This window comes from Panthera leo, chromosome C2 (assembly GCF_018350215.1).
Source record: "Panthera leo isolate Ple1 chromosome C2, P.leo_Ple1_pat1.1, whole genome shotgun sequence".
Lineage (NCBI taxonomy): Eukaryota > Metazoa > Chordata > Mammalia > Carnivora > Felidae > Panthera > Panthera leo.
In genome coordinates, this window is record NC_056687.1 from 155,734,812 (window position 1) to 155,753,276 (window position 18,465).

The window sequence follows — 18,465 nt, forward strand, 5'->3', positions numbered from 1 at the left end:
GATCTCAAGGTTCCTGAGATCAAGCCCCGCGTTGGGCTCTGTGCTGACAGCACGGAGCCTGCTTGGGATTCTCTCTCTCCCCCTTTTTCTCTGTCCCTCCCCCACTCATACGCACTCATTCTCTCTAAATAAGCTTTAAAAAAAAACAGACATATACACACATAATATAGTATGTATATGTGTGTGCACATGTAATTTTAAAAAAAAAGAAAAACAGGACAAACCAGAAAGTAACAAAAAAGGTTGTTTACAGAGAAAGGATGGGAACAAGGTGGAAAGAACAGAGATGAGATTTCTCTGCATGCACCTTTGGAATTATGAACATTTTTTACACATTCAAAACACAAAATTAAATCACAACTTGAATATAGGAACACAAGTACCTAGTTATCCATCAAAGTGAAACGTAATTACATAGAAAAAACTATTTCAACCCTGACTACATTCCCTTAATGGACATATTATGACTTAGGTCCTGTGTAACCAAGGATACTGTACCTCCTGGAAAACTCAATCTCGTTATCTGCAAAGCAAGAATAAGAGTACTTACCCCAGAACTGTTGTGAAGACTGAAATCATATCAAGTGCTCAACGAAATTTGTAACACAGGGTAAGCACTCAATCAGTAGCAGCCATTATTATTAACTGGTAGTTAGGTGTTACAGTTTAACGCTATACTTTGGGTACACTGTAGAATAAAGAGGCTTAGGCATCTACGCAATAAGAAGAGAGGAACAATGAGGAATAGATTAAGAATTAAAATATTTAGGGGCGCCTGGGTGGCTCAGTCGGTTAAGCATCCGACTTCGGCTCAGGTCATGATCTCACGGTTTGTGGGTTCGAGCCCCCTGTCGGGCTCTGTGCTGACAGCTCGGAGCCTGGAGCCTGCTTGGGATTCTGTGTCTCCCTCCCCTCAGCTACGCCCCTGCTCACACTCTGTCTCTCTCTGAACATAAATAAAGACTTTAAAAAAATTCTTTTTAAAAAGAATTAAAGTATTTATTCTGCTGTAACTATGGGACACATTTTGGGGGGGGGGGTGCAATAGGATATAATTTTAAAAGGCTGGGGCAGTATTATCTATTGTCTTATTTTAAACAGATAATGGAACCTCAACCATGACTGTGGCTCTATGTGAAGGTTGTTTAACTATTAGAAAAATGCCACTTATCTTTCTCTCAGTTATGTCCAAAAAAAGCCAGAAAGAAAATAATAAAACAGTCAAGTAAAATAAAGCTGGGGGAGAAACAGGAATATGCAAAACCCGTTCAAAAAAAAAAAAAAAAAAAAGGTCTACTAAACAAAGCTGAAAGTCAGGGATACCATAACACATTATCTAGAAAGAGACTGGATGTCTCTTTCATAGTAGGCAACTAAGATCCTCTCATCAAATAATGGGTCACCACTGCAGTGGTGGTAGCCCAAGTTAGCCAACAAGTCATATGAGGAGACAGACATGGTCCACGGGGATATAGCCTCGTGTTCAGTGAAGAGCTAAGCATTCACAGGCAACAGAGTCATGTGGGAAGAGGACCCCAGCAGAATGTGGAGAGCCCCAAGTTCTAATCCCAGCTCCACTATGAAGAAAAGCTAATCCTAACTTTTACGGTGGTCAGTTTTCTAATCCGTGATAAAAAAGGGCCAAAGATCTATTTAGTAAGTCCTATTCTATTCCAAAATGCTAGGATTCTAACTCTCTGGAAAAAAATGCTATTTGGAACAACCAATTTATAAATGAACTTTTAGACCACCAAAGACAGAAGGAGAGTCCTTGTATGACATTCTTTTTTTTTTTTTTTCAAACTATCATACATACTAGTTTAACCCTATTTTAGCCTGTATGATATTGGCCTCATTTTAACAGAATGAATACAGGAGAAAATGAAATTTAACTGCTTCCACAAATGACCAGAATAGTTAAGAAAAGTAAACCACGGTCTACATTTCTTATACACTCAGGGCCTAACGTGTTATCAAGTTAAAGCATATAAGTAATTAGAATACCTACACACCTCCATGTTTAATGCAGTGTTATTTACAACAGCTGACATATGGAAACCTAAATGTCCATCAATGGATAAGTGAATAAAGATGTGGTGTATACATACACACACACACACACACACACACAGAGGAACATCAGCTATAAAAAAATGAAGGACTGCTAAGGTGGGTCAGTTGGTTAAGTGTTGGACTCTTGATTTCGGCTCAGGTCATGATCTCACAGTTCGTGAGATGGAGGCCTGTGTCGGGCTCTGTGCTGACAGCACGGAGCCTGCTTGGGACTCTCTCTCTCCCACTCTCTGCCCCTTCCCCACTCACGCTGTCCCTCTCTCTCTTAAAATAAATATTCACTTAAATAAAAATGAAATCTTGCCACTTGTGACCTGAATATGCCTTGAGGGCATTATGCTACATGAAATTAAGTCAGCCAGAGAAAGACAAACACCCCATGATGTCATTTATATGTGGAATCTAAAAGAAAACCAAGCTCACAGATACAGAGAACAGACTGATAGCTGCCTGAAGTGGGACATGGGGATGGACAAAGTAGATGAAGGGAGTCCAAAGGTACAAACTTCCATTAATTAAATAAGTCAGTCATGTGGATATAATGGAAAGCATGGTAACTACAGTTAGTTATACCATATTACATATTTGAAAGTTGCTGAGAGTAGGTCTTAAAAGTTCTCAACACAAGAAAAACAATCCTGTAACTACTTCTTGGACTGATGCTAACCAGATTTATAATGATCATTTCACAATATAAACAAATACCGAATCTTTATGGTATGTACCTGAAATATAATGCTGTATGTCAATTACACCTCGACAAAAAAAATTTTTAGTAATAATTACAACCCTGTTGTATTTATTTCTGTGTTTTATAAACAGCTCCAATTAGCTTTCAACTGCAATTAACTACATCCCTTTATAGCGTTAGGTTACCAGTAGCTATCATTCCATCAACACTTTTTGAATCCTTACATGTTGGGCACTGTTCTAGGTTCTAAAATACAACTACTAGCAAAAGCAGAGTCTTCCCTTCATGTGGGGGACAGAAGAAGGGAGCGGAGGATTAAACAACTACACAAAATAGAGCGGTATGGTAGACAATGACCAAGAAAGGGAAGGGGTGACATGTGGAGCTTTAATGAAAAAGAAGCAGCGACCAAGCAAAATGGAAGAAAGACCCCAACAGAAGGAAGGCAAATGTTAAAGTCCTGAAGCAGGAACAAGCTTCACATGATCAAAGGACCAAAAAAAAAAAAAAAAAAAAAAAAAAAAAAAAAAAAAAAAGGCCAGTATGGCTGAAACACAGTAAAAGCAGGAAGGCAGAAATGAGATCACCGAAGCCATTTCACCTTTAAGACCCATGGCTGTTGCAAAGTTTTCCTGTAAAGAACCAGACAGAAGAGAAAAAAGAAAAAAAAATTTTTTTGGCTTTGTGAGCCATAGTCTCTGTTACAACTATTACAACTATTCAATTCTGCCTTTCTAGTGTGAAAGCAGCCACAGACGAAATGCAAAGGAATGAGTATAACTACGCTCCAACAAAAATTTATTTATGGATACTAAAATTTGAATTTCATATAATGTTCATATCCTAAAACATCATTGACTTCTTTTCAACCATTTAAAAATGTAAGAAGCATTCTTGGCTCACAGGCCATACAAAAACAGGAGGCAGTCTGGATTTAGCCCGTAGCCCACTGCGTACCGGCCCCATGTGGATGACCAAACTCTCTGTGGCATCTAACATCACCAAACACAGGCAGGCACACACACACCAAATACTCTCAGTGAGGTTATCAGCTTTACTTTTCAGACCCTGCCAATTTAGTTTCAGAAAAGGGAGACATGAGACTACCTCGGTAACAGAACAGCAGGAAGCTGACCACACTTACCCTACACTAAAGCTAATCTAGGGTTTTCCATCTCTCTCTCTCAGGAACCACCATGCCATAGTTTCTGGCATATAGTAAGTCTTCAACAAATGTTTGGTGAGCAAATGAATGAAGAGATGCCAGTCAATCTGGACACCTGTCTATATATTTTGTTATGAAAAACTAAGAGTAAATAAAAGCTGTATTTGCAGATCACCCAGTAGTCTGGAAGATGACTTTGTGGGAGCCAGAAAAAAGCCCTAGAGGGACACACGGCTCTGGACAGTGCTACTTTATGAACTATCTCTGAGGAGATGGGAGCTTTTTTCCCCCAAAGCACCCCTCCATCACCTGAGGCAGATACAGCACTGTGAGTATTAGTGGATATCACTTTTCTACAAAAAAAACAAAAAACAAAACAAAACACACCCCTTCCTCTGGGCAGACTCAGCCCTACTGGAGGGTCAAGGCTTGGCTGCCCAGATATGGACTAGATTCTGCACCCTAGCTGCTCGGAGGTGCACTATCACAGCAGCAGTCCTAGGTATTTAAAAAAGGATTTTTCAACACAAATTACCCACAGCTGGCAAAATTTTTCAGAGCAACTCAATACGTAAAAACAAATGGCCAAAGAGACCAAGATGGTCTTGTGACCAAGACCCCTTCACAATAAAAGAAGAAAGAGCCTACCATTAAGATCGGAGCTGCCTTAATAAAGTGTGTACTTTCTATCACTTTAATACCAGAATTCAAATGACTATGTTTTTATCATAAAAAAACTCCGGCTAAAATGCATCATCAACCACGACACCTACCTGAAATAGCTTTGATAAAGGCACATGATGAACGAATATACAGAGCACTGAGGTTTTCTGTTGCTTCCATCCAGAGAATCTAGCTTCAGTAGAGTAACTTCGTATTGACCATACAAATCTTCTTCCCCTATGTAACACCACTACGAATCAACAACTGCATATAATAACACATTACTGCGTGCTAATTCCAACTGTCCTCCGCATAGACCATTTTTGCTTTTCTACCGCAAGCAGGAGAATCAAAGGACAGAAGCCGTGCTAAGTTCTAAGTCACAGACAAGACGCCGAAAAGGAAAAGCAGAGGGGAGACCTGACCAGCTCAGTTAATAGAGCATGCGACTCTTGATCCTGAGGTTGTAAGTTCGAGCCCCGTGTTGGGGGTAGAGATTAGTTAAAAATAAAATGGAAGGAAGGAAGGAAGGAAGGAAGGAAGGAAGGAAGGAAGGAAGGAAGGAAGGAGACAAGAGGATACTAAGCAGGGATTTTTCTCTTTCCCAAAAATAAAAACAGGGCCAGATTTTGTTGCTCTTCTGTGGGTCGGCAGTCTCTGTTCCTCACAAAGCAATCTAACCACCTTCCTTCTTCCTTCCTCCCACTTCCTTAAAGCATCTAATGGATATTCTTTGTTCCGTCAGGTTCCCCCCACCTTGAGAGATTTGGGTTCTGTGCACATTCAACCATGCAATCTTCACCGTGGGGGCTCATTTCCACTGAATCTCTCTGACAGCGTCTCTGGACATACCCACTCAGTCTTCCTCGGAGTTTATGTGTTCACTCCGTCTGCCTGTCAACTCTGTTCTCACCATGTGCCAATTTCTTAAGAAGCTTCTTAAGAAATGCTAGCATTTAAGTGCTTAGTCATCTAAATCCTCACAGCATACTTTCTTTTTTTTTTTTTAATGTTTATATTTATTTTTGAGACACACAGAGACACAGCATGAGCGGGGGAGGGGCAGAGAGAGAGAGGAAGACACAGAACCCAAAGCAGGCTCCAGGCTCCGAGCCATAAGCACAGAGCCTGACGCGGGGCTCGAACCTGTCAGCCTCGAGATCATGACCTGGACCGAAGTCGGATGCTCAACCAACTGAGCCACCCAGGTGCCCCAGCACACTTTCTATAGTCACAACACTTCTGCATTTCTACCCTGTATTACAGTTCTCCTTGTATATGGCTAATCTTCCACACTGGACTGAAAATTGAGGGCAAAGGTTGTGTATGATTCATTGCTGATTTTTCCAAGTACCTAGCATAGTGCCTTACGTATCCAAGAAGTCTTGGTTGAATAAATACATGAAATGTTTCTGTGGAAAGACAACGCACAACACTGATAACTTTTGAGACCTACTACCCCAGGAAATTCACCTATTTCAAGAAGTTTTCAGCAAACGTTTCTTGCCCTTTGGCTTATTTTCCTATGCACTTCAGGGCCTCTATCTTATTCTACTACATCTCGGCACAGTAATCAGCCACTAAGGCATATTTGCACCTTCTCCTCTTAGGACTTTCTGACTCACATGCCCTACTATTGGTCTTCCCCTTCCTGTCACAGGTAGAAATGCCACGATGACGTTACCCACGGGTTAACACGCACAGCTGGTTGATTTTTCCTTTAGAGACAGTCCCAGTGGAATACAGTGGAAGGAAGCAGGGAATGATGGAACTAAAAACAAAAAAAGGTGTGGTCAGAAAAACATCTGGCCAAACCCAGTCCTTCTACTTCAGGGAAGTTTCTACGCCTCCAAGCCTCTTCCTTTTATAAAACCTGAACTACATACTGAGTATCCAGAATACAGTACTAAGCTTGTAGGAAACACTCAATAAATGGAAATTATTATTATAGGATAGTAATATCACCAATGTAGTTACATACTACACAATGTATATGTTCTACTTTATACATACGAACCTCAATTTGTGTCTGCATTTTTTAAAAGATGACACTATGAAACTGGCAATTCATTGTGCTCATAATGGCTTGAACGTCGTTTTCATAAGCAGATGACCACCCACATGACAATGCATCTTCTTACCTCGCTGCCCTGCATGGTCCTCGCTGGGTTAGCAGAAGGGATGGCAGCGTTCAGCTCAGGCTCCGGCTTACACAGAAGGGCAATGGTGTCTCGGTGAGACTGGTAACGTTCTTTCACCTGCCCATCTGCTTGCACAGCTTTATCCAAAACTGTTCTGAAGTTGGTTCCCTCTGTCGGGGAAAAAAAATGTCACTTGAGCACAGCACTGATTTGAACAGTAACATCTATGGGTCGGTTATACTTTTAGTTCTGCGCTCCAAATTTACCTTTTCCCCCTCTTCTATGGGTTCCATTTCACTACATAACAGAAACTGAGCTCCTGTCACTCTTGGCATTTTTTATTTCTGGAAAATTGCAGTTAAACCTTAAAATACATTTATGGTTATTGTCCACCAAAAAAAAGCTGACATCAGTTTAATGTATTCCTCCAACTCATTAAGATAGAAACACTCCAAAAATTGTTACAACTTATTCTCAAAAGATCAGTTTCAACTTGACTTTAAAGAACAGCAAATATATTTTCAGAAAAAATCAACTGTATTAATTCCTTTTACAGAGAAGTAAAACAAGTCTCTAGCAACCGTAACATTTATCTAACAAACACAAATCTTAATAATTAAAGTCTTAAAAAATAATAATTTGACTTCAAATTAACTGGTGGGGCACCTGGGTGGCTCAGCTGGTTAAGTGTTCAACTTCGGCTCAAGTCATGATCTCACGGTTCATGAGTTCCAGCCCTGAGCCTGGAGCCTGCTGTGGATTCTGTGTCTCCATAGCTCTCTGCCCCTCCCCCACCATACTCTCTCTCTCTCTCTCTCTCTCTCTCTCTCTCTCTCTCTCGAAAGATAAACGTTTAAAAAAATATTTTTTTAATTAACTGATAAAATTCCTATTTTCCACCCACTACTAAATGAAATTAAATTACAAAACCATATGTATATAATATGATCTCATTTATTTTTTACAAATATGCTTCCCATGGGGAAGCTATTTAAAAAAAAAACAAAAAAGATGCACAGGCCCTGGAATAGGAAAAGAGAGTTACAGAATCTTTTTTTTTTTTAATTTTTTTAATGTTTATTTATTTTTTTAAGAGACAGAGAGACAGAGTGTGAGTGGGGAACGGGCAGAGAGAAGGAGGGGAACACAGAATCCGAAGCAGGCTCCAGGCTCTGAGCTGTCAGCACAGAGCCTGATGCAGCGCTCGAACCCATCAGCCGTGAGATCATGACCTGAGCCGAAGTCGGAGGTTTAACCGACTGAGCCACTCAGGCGCCCCCAGAATCATTTTAATTTTTACTTTATACCATTTTTAAGAATCCGAACTTCTTACAATGAAATGAACATGGACTACCTCTGTTACTTAGTTTTTATCTTACAATGAACTGAGAAAAACACCTGTGTTTTCATAATAGTAGTTTTAGTAACTACTGGTTTACAAATGACCCGAATTTAATCAATCAAAAATGTGGGTCCAAATCGGGAATTTATTGCGCACCTGGCTGGCTTAGTCAGAAGAGCACATGACTCTTGATCTCAGTGTTGTGACTTTGAGCCCCGCGCTGGATATAGAGATTACTTAAAAATAACACCTTTAAAAAAATGGGGAACTTATGCAAGCGAAAGCCATTTATGCACATTTTTACCTGCTCTTAAAGGCTTATAGAGATCATTAGATGGTGTCCTTTGCCAGCGTTCCTTGAATTTTGCTCTTAAATCATTGTCAGTTGCTTCTTCTTCATCCAACAATCTTAATGACTTTTAAAAAGGGGGCAAAGCAACAATGAAATATCATTTCTGATAATAAAAAATTTAAAACACTTTTTAAATGATCAGACTCAAGACAGGTGAGAATTAGTGAGATGGGACTGAGTGCCCCTACGTTACTGGCTGGGGTACCAACTGGTACAACAGTTCTGTTGCACATATCCAACTTACGACATATTTAACACAAAGTCTTATAAGATGCAGGGCTGCATTTAGCCATTACCTTATTCAGTAAATTAAAAGGGAAGAGTAACTAAGAGAACATGTATACCCATACACCAAAACTACTTTAAACAAAGATTCCAAAAAGGAAGAAGTAAAACTACCTCTACTTGCAGATTACATGACCTTACATAAAGAAAATCCTTAGGAATCCACAAAATAACCATGAGAAATAATAAACAAATTCAGTAAAGTTACAGAATACAAGAGAAACATACAAAATCAGTTGCATTTCTATAGTGTAGCAATGAACAATCCAAAAAGGAAATTAAGACAACGATTGCATTTAAATAGCATCAAAAGAATAAAACACTTAGGAATAAATTTAACCAAGGAGGTGCAAGACTTATACCCTAAAAGTTACTAAACACTGTTGAAAGAACCTAAAGAAGACCTAAATAAATGGAAAGACATCCCTTCCGTATTCACAGAAGATTTAATATTGTAAAGATTGGCAATACTCCCCAAATTGCTCAAAACGTTCAGTGCAATCCCTATTAAACCACTAACTTTAGGATTTTCTGTATAAAGGTTAAGTCAAAACCACAATGAGATGCCACTCCATACCCACAAGGCTGGCTAGAATTGAAAAACAGAACAATTGTAAGGGTTGGCAAGGATGTAGAGAAACTGGAGCCTTCACACACTGCTGGTAAGAATGTAAAATGGTGCAGCTGCTCTGGAAAATAGTTCGACGGTTCCTAAAAAAGTTGCACATAGAATTCCTATATGACCCAGCAACTCCACTCCTCTGTATATACCTGAGAGAATTTCAAACAGGTGCTTAAAACACGTTCCCAAGTAACATTATTAATAACCAAAAAAGCGAAACATCCCAAATATCTATTACTGATAAATGGATAAACAGTAGGTGATGCCTCCATACGATCGAAGTATTATTCATCCATAAAAAGAAATTAAGTGCTGACACTATAACACGGATGAACCTGAAAACATCGTGCTCAGTGACAGAGGCAGAAGGTGCACATGCCGTCTACGATTCCATTCACATGAAATGTCCAGAAGAAGCAAATCCAGAGGGAGAAATCAGATTAGCAGCCGCCTAGAGACGGGGCAAGGGGTCATGAGGAGTGACTGCTAATGAGGATGGGGGTTTCTTCCGGGGGTGATAGAAGCACTCTGAAATTGGACAGTGCACGCTTGCACAACAAGACGAATGCACTAAATGCCACCATCTTGTACACTTTAAGGTTAAAATGAGGACTTTTATGTTATGCAAATTTTACCTCAAAAACAAACAGACATGCAGTTGTGAAATAAACACAGGAGATTGTTTTTTAAGAATCAGATATGATGAAAACAAAAGGTATCGATAAAATGAAAAACAAAAACTCAACAGAATGGCTGAAAAGCACAAAAAGCACGGCTAATAACCAATTAATGAGCCGAAGGCGGGCCAGAGGCGCAAAGAGAAAAAGTCAAAGAAATGTTAAGAGATATGAAAACTGATCATCATCAAAAGAACCATCATTCACTAGAAGAAATTCGTTAGGAGATAACGGAAAAGAAATAACTGAAGAAACAGAATCCACGGACAGGGAGTGAAGATTAAAAGACCCAACAGATCCCTGGCAATGATAAATTGATTATCTAAAAATTAAACTAATTGGACACTTCAAAATTCTGAAAATCAAGACTAAACTAAATTTCTAAAAGCCACCAAAGAACACCGGCTTCCCAACCTGACTCCACAACTTACTCACAACTTACTCCAGAGGAGACTCTCCAAGTACAGCTGACCAGGTAAGAGTGACTACTCCGGAAGGCTGTTAGAAACATCAAATGAGGCAAGTGAAAGTCCCTCATGTTAAGACAGGCAGGCAACAGACACGTACCACACACACTCAGAATGCCAGTCTGACTGTAATTAGAAGGGAAGCTCTTCACACACTAGTATTTCTACCAAATGCTCCTCACAACTACACTGAAATACAGCATCTCAATAGGCAGTGTTCTTTGTCCATAGAACTCGCTTCAAGATCAAATATGCATCTTCCAGTCAATGACATCTTACAGTCAAGGAAATACAGTGATATTTAGTAACTACCAACTAGCAGGTACACGCAAGATCCCACTTGGTAGCTATCTTACGTGATACACACTATTCTCCCATTTTGGGGGGTAAGTCAAATGAGACAGGATTGTTAAGTAATCTGCCCAGGGTCACAGCTAAGAACAAAACCCGGGAATCAAATCCAACTCCAACTCCAACATTGAAGAACGGTTTACGACTGTAACTTCCACTGACTAAATGTCCCCAGACTGATATTTGCCTTGCGATACCTGCATTTTCCAGCATCTGTCTTCTCCCTCCCTGTCAATTACTTCCTGCTGCTTCCACTTTCGTGTGACCTTAAATAGCACTCTCCCCCTTGTTCTCCCCATGGCTCTCTACTATTGTAACGCCCTTTCAATTGCAACACCAGATAAAAGCTTGCTTGACATAAAAATCAACCAAGTCTATGACCTCAAGAGCAGTGTCTGTTAAATATTCGCGTACACACAAATGACCCTGCGATCTTGTTAAATGCAAATCCTGATTCAGAAGGTCTGAGATGGGGTCTGAGATGCTGCACTTCTAACAAGCTCGGTACAGCAAGGTTTTGGCACTGAACTCTGTACCATCAATTCTGTTTGCTTTCAATTATCTGATCACTGACTACCTCTACATAGATGAGGTTGGTAACATTGATGGTATAATTAATGTAGAACCGCTCATGAATCAGATTCCCCAGGCCAATACTGCAGTAAGTTTTCATGTAAGTTTTCTAACCTTTTTCAGTAGCTAATATGCCACCACAACCACTTCTGCATCAGTTAGTATAGTGACTATACTCTCATCATCATAGTAATATGGTGGTAATAGTAATAACAGCTATCATTTATTAAGCACGTACTATGTTCCATAGGTTACAGGTTTCACTCTTTTACTTTAGAAAACCCTTAAAAAGAAAACAAACAAACAAACAAACAAACAAAACCCAGGAGGTAAATACTCTCCTCCCCATGGTTCACACTGTACAGATGCTCCTTGAATGACATAGCTTTGAATTTTGTAGGTCCACTTACATGCGGATTTTTTACAGTACAATATTATGAATGTAGGATTCTTAGGATTTTATGATTTTCTTTACGATTTTAGTAACATTTCTTAGTTTAAGAATGCAGAATATAATATATATAACATGCAAAATATGGGTGAATTAACTATTAATGTCACCAGTAAGGCTTCCAGTCAACAGTAGGTTATGAGTAGTTATGTCTGAGTCCAAAGTTACACTCAGATCTCTGACTGCATGGGGGAGGGAGGGTCAGCACCCCATGCTGTGCGAGGGTCAACGCTACTGAAGTCCTCTATCCCTGTCCCAAAGTACTTGGAAATGATGTAAATACAAAATTCTCTGCAAGTCAGCTGAAAACTAAACACCATGGACTAAAGCACTGATTAACAGAAGTCACCTGAAAGACGTGACTCCTCAAGTGGCAAAAGCCTATATAACCATTTTGAATATATTTATCACTAAAGAAAGAAGTGAATCAATGAGGAGAAAGAGGTGAAGGCATTGTAAACGGAGAATTAACACTGTCAAACAGCTGACTTTGGCCAAAAAACTTTACTGTTCCATACCCATTGATAAAATGCCCTCTCTTACTGGAAGATGGATACAGTGGGCTTATAAAACATTTGATGGCCTAACCTCCTCAATCTGATTCTACATTTACCAAGAAATCTAATCTTTCATAGAAAAGAAGTCATTAATTATGAAGAGTCTGAACAGTTTGTGTGACAGTAATTTCTCACAGTATATCAATACTATATCATGGTCACATGAGTTTCATTAGTGTGCATTTATACACCCTTAAGGCATGTATGAATTCATTCTCCCTCCATCAGAACTCCTCTTGAAGTTGAAAGGCAGGCCCTCGGCCACAGTAAATTCATCAAGATGGTGAGTATTACCCTACGAAACCCAACAAAAGAAAGCAACCAGTCCTTATCCCCACTGGACACCAAGGCGTAGAGCAGTTTTTACTTGAAAAACAAATCTCTTAAAACATACCTCATCTAGGATTTCTCTATTTCTTTGTAGTAGTTCAGGTAGCTCTTTGATCAATTGATCAACAGTCTGGATGCCTCCCTGTTCAATCACAGATGTGGATTTAGTCAATATAGACTGAGGTACAGTATCTCCAGACACATCTTCAATTGCTGCTGGAAGATTAAGGGAAGCTAACACCCTGAAAAAATGAGATACTGTGTCATCTTGAGGTCTAAACCATCTTTAAAGCATTAATCTCCTCGTTAAAAAAAAAAATTAAAAAAGGGGCACCTGGGTGGCTCAGTCGGTTGAGCGTCCGACTTCGGCTTAGGTCATGATCTCTCAGTCTGTGAGTTCGAGCCCCGCATCGGGGTCTGTGCTGACAACTCAGAGCCTGGAGCCCCCTTCAGATTCTGTGTCTCCCTCTCTCTCTGCCCCTCCCCCACTCATGCTCACTCGCTCGCTCTCTCTCTCTCAAAAATAAACATTAAAAAAAATTTTTAACATTAATCTCCTGTATATCCTAATCAATAGCAATGGAGTTCACACCCCAAAATAATTGACAACCCTCATCAATGGAAAAATAAAGCAAAGATACAGGACTAAAAAAATGAAATCAGTGATTGATAAAACAAAATTGTTAAAGAATTAAGATCACAGTTCAGAATTAAAAGCCAAAAAGTAAGAAATATACATTAAAAAACATGAGCTACCTTGAGCTCAAGCTCAAACTTAACTTCTTTTAGTCTAAGAAATTAAAAATCAAAAATTCTATCTTAAAAAATACAAACTTTTACCATACTTCTGTTGTTATACTGTCACTGGTGAGTCAGAAATAATACACAAAATAGTTGTAATTTCATGTCATCTAAGCAGAACGTCAAGACTACAAAATTGATCTAGGTATTAATCACAGAATCTTCATCTGTTCTCAGTTTTGTAGCACAGTATCAAGTATTATTTCATTTACATAACGGAGGGGTTATTAAGGTAAACTTATGTTTTCTTGCTAGAAAAAGAAAAGTCAGGTCAAAATCCATGCATCCATCAAAATTAAAAACCTGAAAAATTAAACTAACTAGGAAAAAAAAATTCTCAATTTCATATACCTGACAAAGGACTTGCTCTAAAATATACTAAGAACAAGAAAAACTCGATTTTAACAAACGAGCATAAAATATCAACAGATACGTTACAAAAGACAGACGAATGGCTAGTAAGCACACGAAGAGTTACTCAACATCATTAGTAATCACAGGAATGTAAACCGAACCACAATTAGATTCTGCTACACACATACTAAAACGGCTAAAACTATTAAAAAGACTGACAATACAAAGTGCTGCCACGGATGCAGGGTTCCCAAAAAGTGCAGGCGGGAATATGAACTGGAGCCACCACGCTGGAAAACAATCCGGCTGTTCTGCATGAAGTCAGGCCTACAGCAACCGGACGATTCAGCAACTGTCATCCTAGGTATTTACCCGAAGGAAATAAAACCTGTGCACACAAAGCTTTGCACATCGGTGCTCACAGCACGTGGAATGTCCACCAACAGGCAAATGTAGAATAAACTGCTATTTAACCATAAAATGAAATGCTGCTCACTAATAAAAAGGACCAAACTGATACATACCACACAGATGAATCTCAGAAACATTACGCAAAGTGAAAGAAGCCGAACACATTCTGAGTACACGCTACGTGCGCTGAACATACCGCAAGGGTTCCATCCGTACATACTGCGGCAACACCCTAACGTGCTGTATACCGTAATGTACATGTAATGTGATGCACACGCTATGTTTGTATTAACCTGTGTCAAAAGTGACACCGACCTAGGGTGACAGGGAGCAGATGAGCAGTGGCTAAGGGCCAGGGGAAGAAGGACTGAAGTGGCACAAAGCAACTGTTCAGGGTGATGTAAATGTTCTCTACCTTGATCGCGGTGGTGGTGGTTACGTGGTGTAAGCTGATCAGAAAGAACTGAACTATACACTTCAAGTGGGTCTATCTGTTGTACTTCATTGAAAATTATACTGAAGACACTTTAAAAGCCAATGAATTATTTTGTTACTCTTCAATCCACCATTAACAAAAATCAGTTCAGAATGCTGAACCATGTACCATGCTATCTATCTTAACTTACAAGTTCGTTTCTACTTCTCACTTCCCTCAAATAAGTATCTCCTACCATGTAAATTAGTGGTCAAACACTCTCACTAGTTTCAGTAACCGAGTTTCTTGCAAGTCTATTTCCTAGGACTTCGCAGATAGAGCATCCACCCAGAGTGCACAGGAATGTGTATTTGCTACTTCCAAGCTCAGAAAACCAAACGCTCATAAACTATTTAGTTAGGGTAACAATCAAACAGAAAACATTACAACTTCACAGATATATTTATGGAAGTTAAAGCTGTACCTACCCATTTGCCAAAGTGGTGGCTTCTCTCATTTGAGCAATTGATCTGTTAACTAAGTCAGCTTTCCTCTGATTATAGGCGGCCAACGACTGCTGCACTGACACAGGAACCATACTTTCAAACAAATCTAAAATGAGCAATGTGAATTTCAACAAAATTTCAAGACACAAAGTCCATCTGTAAAGTGAATGCTCATATTCCCTTTCCTATAGTCACATAAAAAGTCTACAAATATTTAAAAATCAAAACTAAATCACTACTGAAAGTACAACGATGGAGAGAATTTTTAGAGCACTATATTCACGAACAATGAGAGCTTTTTCTTTGAACTTAATTTTCTTAACGTTTCAAGATGTGTTTGTCATTGACTTCTTTGGTGAAGAAGATCTACACTCTTTATTAGTTGATTATACTGGTTAAGCAGTCCACATTGCCTGGGTTTAATTTCCAGCTCCTTCCACCACTTTCTAGCTCTGCAACATCGGGCAAATTATTCAAGCACTCTGTGCGTCAATATCCTCATCACTCAAAGGGTTATGGATAACAATAGTACCCATCTCATGAGACTACCGTGAGAATATTAATTATGAGCTGGTTATCTGTACTTAAGAGTCCCTGGCACATGGTAAACACATCTTGTTTGCTAAACAGAAATAAATAAAATAATCAGCCTTTCCCAATAACGTACAATACTATCCTTGGGATCTCAGCTAGAAACTACTATACACTGAATACATCTACAAAATCCAAGGATATTATAACATTTATCCCATACAACCATGACTCTGTAAGTTTATACATTTAAAGTCATATTTATGAATGTTTATTTTTAATAGCAGACTCCTAAATAATATAACAAATGTTAAAATGACAAATGCTTAAAGTCTCAATCATTACTCAAATGTACTTTCAAATTTTATGACTGCATGGTTTATTACCATTTACTTTCCATCTTGAATTTTCACTGTAGATACAACACTTCATTTTGATTCTCATATTCATCTTGAACATGAATGCAAATCATATTCAAAACATACAATAGCAGTTATGTGATTTTCACTACCAAAAACAACAGATTAAACTGGGGAAAAGATGAGTAAGATTAAAGCGTATCTGAGTACTTGACATACCAGTGAATTTCTGGCTGATGGGGACACTGACTGGGGTAGATTTCACAAGTGTGGCTTTGCCAATTGGGTCCAGATCTTTAAGGTCTGGAACTCGATCATGATAGATGAAGTCATTATCCTTCTTTGCTGCAGAAAGGGCACGGCTGATTTTGTCAGAAAAGTCTTTCACATTGACATATTCATCATAGCGAGATGCCACTGTTTTAATCAATTCTGCTGCGTGCTAAAAAAAAAAAAAAAAAATGTTAAAAAAAAGTTTTGTTTTTCTCAACCAATGATCTAAGCAATGGTTTTTAAAAAATTTCTTTGAGGACATGCATTTCCAGCAATGTGGTCAACAGAATAACCTAAAAATTATCCCATCCCAAAATTCCAAAATATCAAAAATGAAGAATAAACATAGTAGGCATCCGTCCCAACACATGTGTGAATTACCAAGTAAAAAAAAAAAAAAAAAAAAAAAAAAAAATCCAGTAAGTATAGTAAGTGAGGCCAGTAAGTATAAACCAACATTGAGGAAGGCTGGCTGTCGAGTATTTCTATAACCCAAAGGACTAGCAATTAAAACGTCTTACAAGCTCTCATGAAGACCTGAAACAGGGGTCTTAAAACAAACACATCTCCATCTACGGAAACATTCGTCTCACTGCCCCACATGGAGGCAGGAACCTCAAATGTCTACTCCAACAGTGAAAGGCTGGGTCAGAAAAAAAGTACCCAGCCAACACAAGAAGTCAACAAAGAAGCATGTTACCTCAGCATTGACGGGAACGTATTTTTTTAGGGGCGCCTGGATGGCTCAGTCGGTTAAGTACCCAACTTCAGCTCAGGTCGTGATCTCACAGTTTGTGAGTTCAAGCCCTGCGTCGGGCTGTTTGCTGTCAGCACAGAGCCCACTTCAGATCCTCTGTCCTCCTCTCTCTGCCCCTCCCCCATTTGTGCAGTCTCTCTCAAAATAAATAAACTTAAAAAAAAAAAAAGGAATAGATTTTTTTAAAAAGGTCTACTCTCAGGCACCTGGTGGCTCAGGTGGTTAAAGCATCTGACTTCTTGATCTCAGCTAAGGTAATGATCTCACGGTTCATGACACTGAGCCCCGTGTCGGGCTCTGCACTCACAGTGCAGAGCCTGCTTGAGATTTTCTCTCTCCCTCTCTCTCTGCCCCTCCCCCGCTCACGCTCTTTCTCTAAATAAACATTTAAAAACAAAAATAAAAGGTCTACCTTCATAATTCATAAGATGAGCATATGCCTCACATAAATTTAGAGCTTAAATTACATTACTTAGGTGGTTTCAAATATAATAACAGCAGATAACAGAGGCAATGAAGCCAAAGGCATCATCAGGGACAAATTCAGTGCTTAATGCTTGAGATCTGCCAATCTGCCAGAAAGACCTAAAACTTCTTAAATTTTGCATTTAACAAGACTCTATGTATATAAAGTTACAATGAGAAATTGATAAACTTACCCCTCATCAGAGGGGAAGATTTTAACACTCCTGTCTCAGCATGACAGACCAAGTAAACAAAAAAACTGTAAGACTATAGAAGATGTGAATAACATAATTAATGAGTCTGACCTACCAGACATTCAGAACCCTGGACACCACAACTAGAGAATATAAAGTATTCTCAGGCATATAAAGAACATCTATAGAGAGTAACCACAGGAGAGAAAGCAAATATGAAACAGCAAAGTTATAGAAATACAAGAATGGTTTAAGAAAACCTATTTATGTATTATCCAAATAATAGATTTAAATTTTTAAAAATCAAATTATTTCCACAGATACTGAAAAGCATTTGATAATATTCAATATTCATCACTGATCTTTTTGAAAATCTTAGTAAAATCAAAATAGATATCCAATTCATTAACATGATAAAATCTCAACCCCCAAACCTGCTAACATACTTAGCAGAAAATATTCCTGTAGCCAAAATGAAACAGTATCATCAACAACCTTAGAATGTGTCAAAACATCTAGATAAAAAAATGAAATTAAGAGGTATAAAGAAGGTATAAAGAAAAGGAAAAAATGATCATCTACAGATGATGTTTTATACACCAGGAAAACCTAAAAAAGTCAACTGAACTATTCTAAATAAGAGGCAGCTCACATGCAAA

The 18,465-nt window shown here is 38.8% G+C and overlaps 1 protein-coding gene across 3 annotated transcripts in view; it reads right to left on the bottom strand.

Moving 5' to 3' along the window:
* LOC122198746 (programmed cell death 6 interacting protein) overlaps positions 1–18,465 on the bottom strand; it is a 74,466-nt gene that overhangs the window by 18,427 nt on the left and 37,574 nt on the right. For all 3 annotated transcript variants that reach the window (XM_042903494.1, XM_042903495.1, XM_042903496.1), the window contains 5 exons: positions 16,337–16,559; positions 15,210–15,333; positions 12,805–12,982; positions 8,380–8,491; positions 6,734–6,903 (listed from right to left, as the gene is read on the bottom strand). In XM_042903494.1, coding sequence (XP_042759428.1) covers positions 6,734–6,903; positions 8,380–8,491; positions 12,805–12,982; positions 15,210–15,333; positions 16,337–16,559 — 807 coding nt within the window. The remainder of the gene's footprint in view (positions 1–6,733; positions 6,904–8,379; positions 8,492–12,804; positions 12,983–15,209; positions 15,334–16,336; positions 16,560–18,465) is intronic.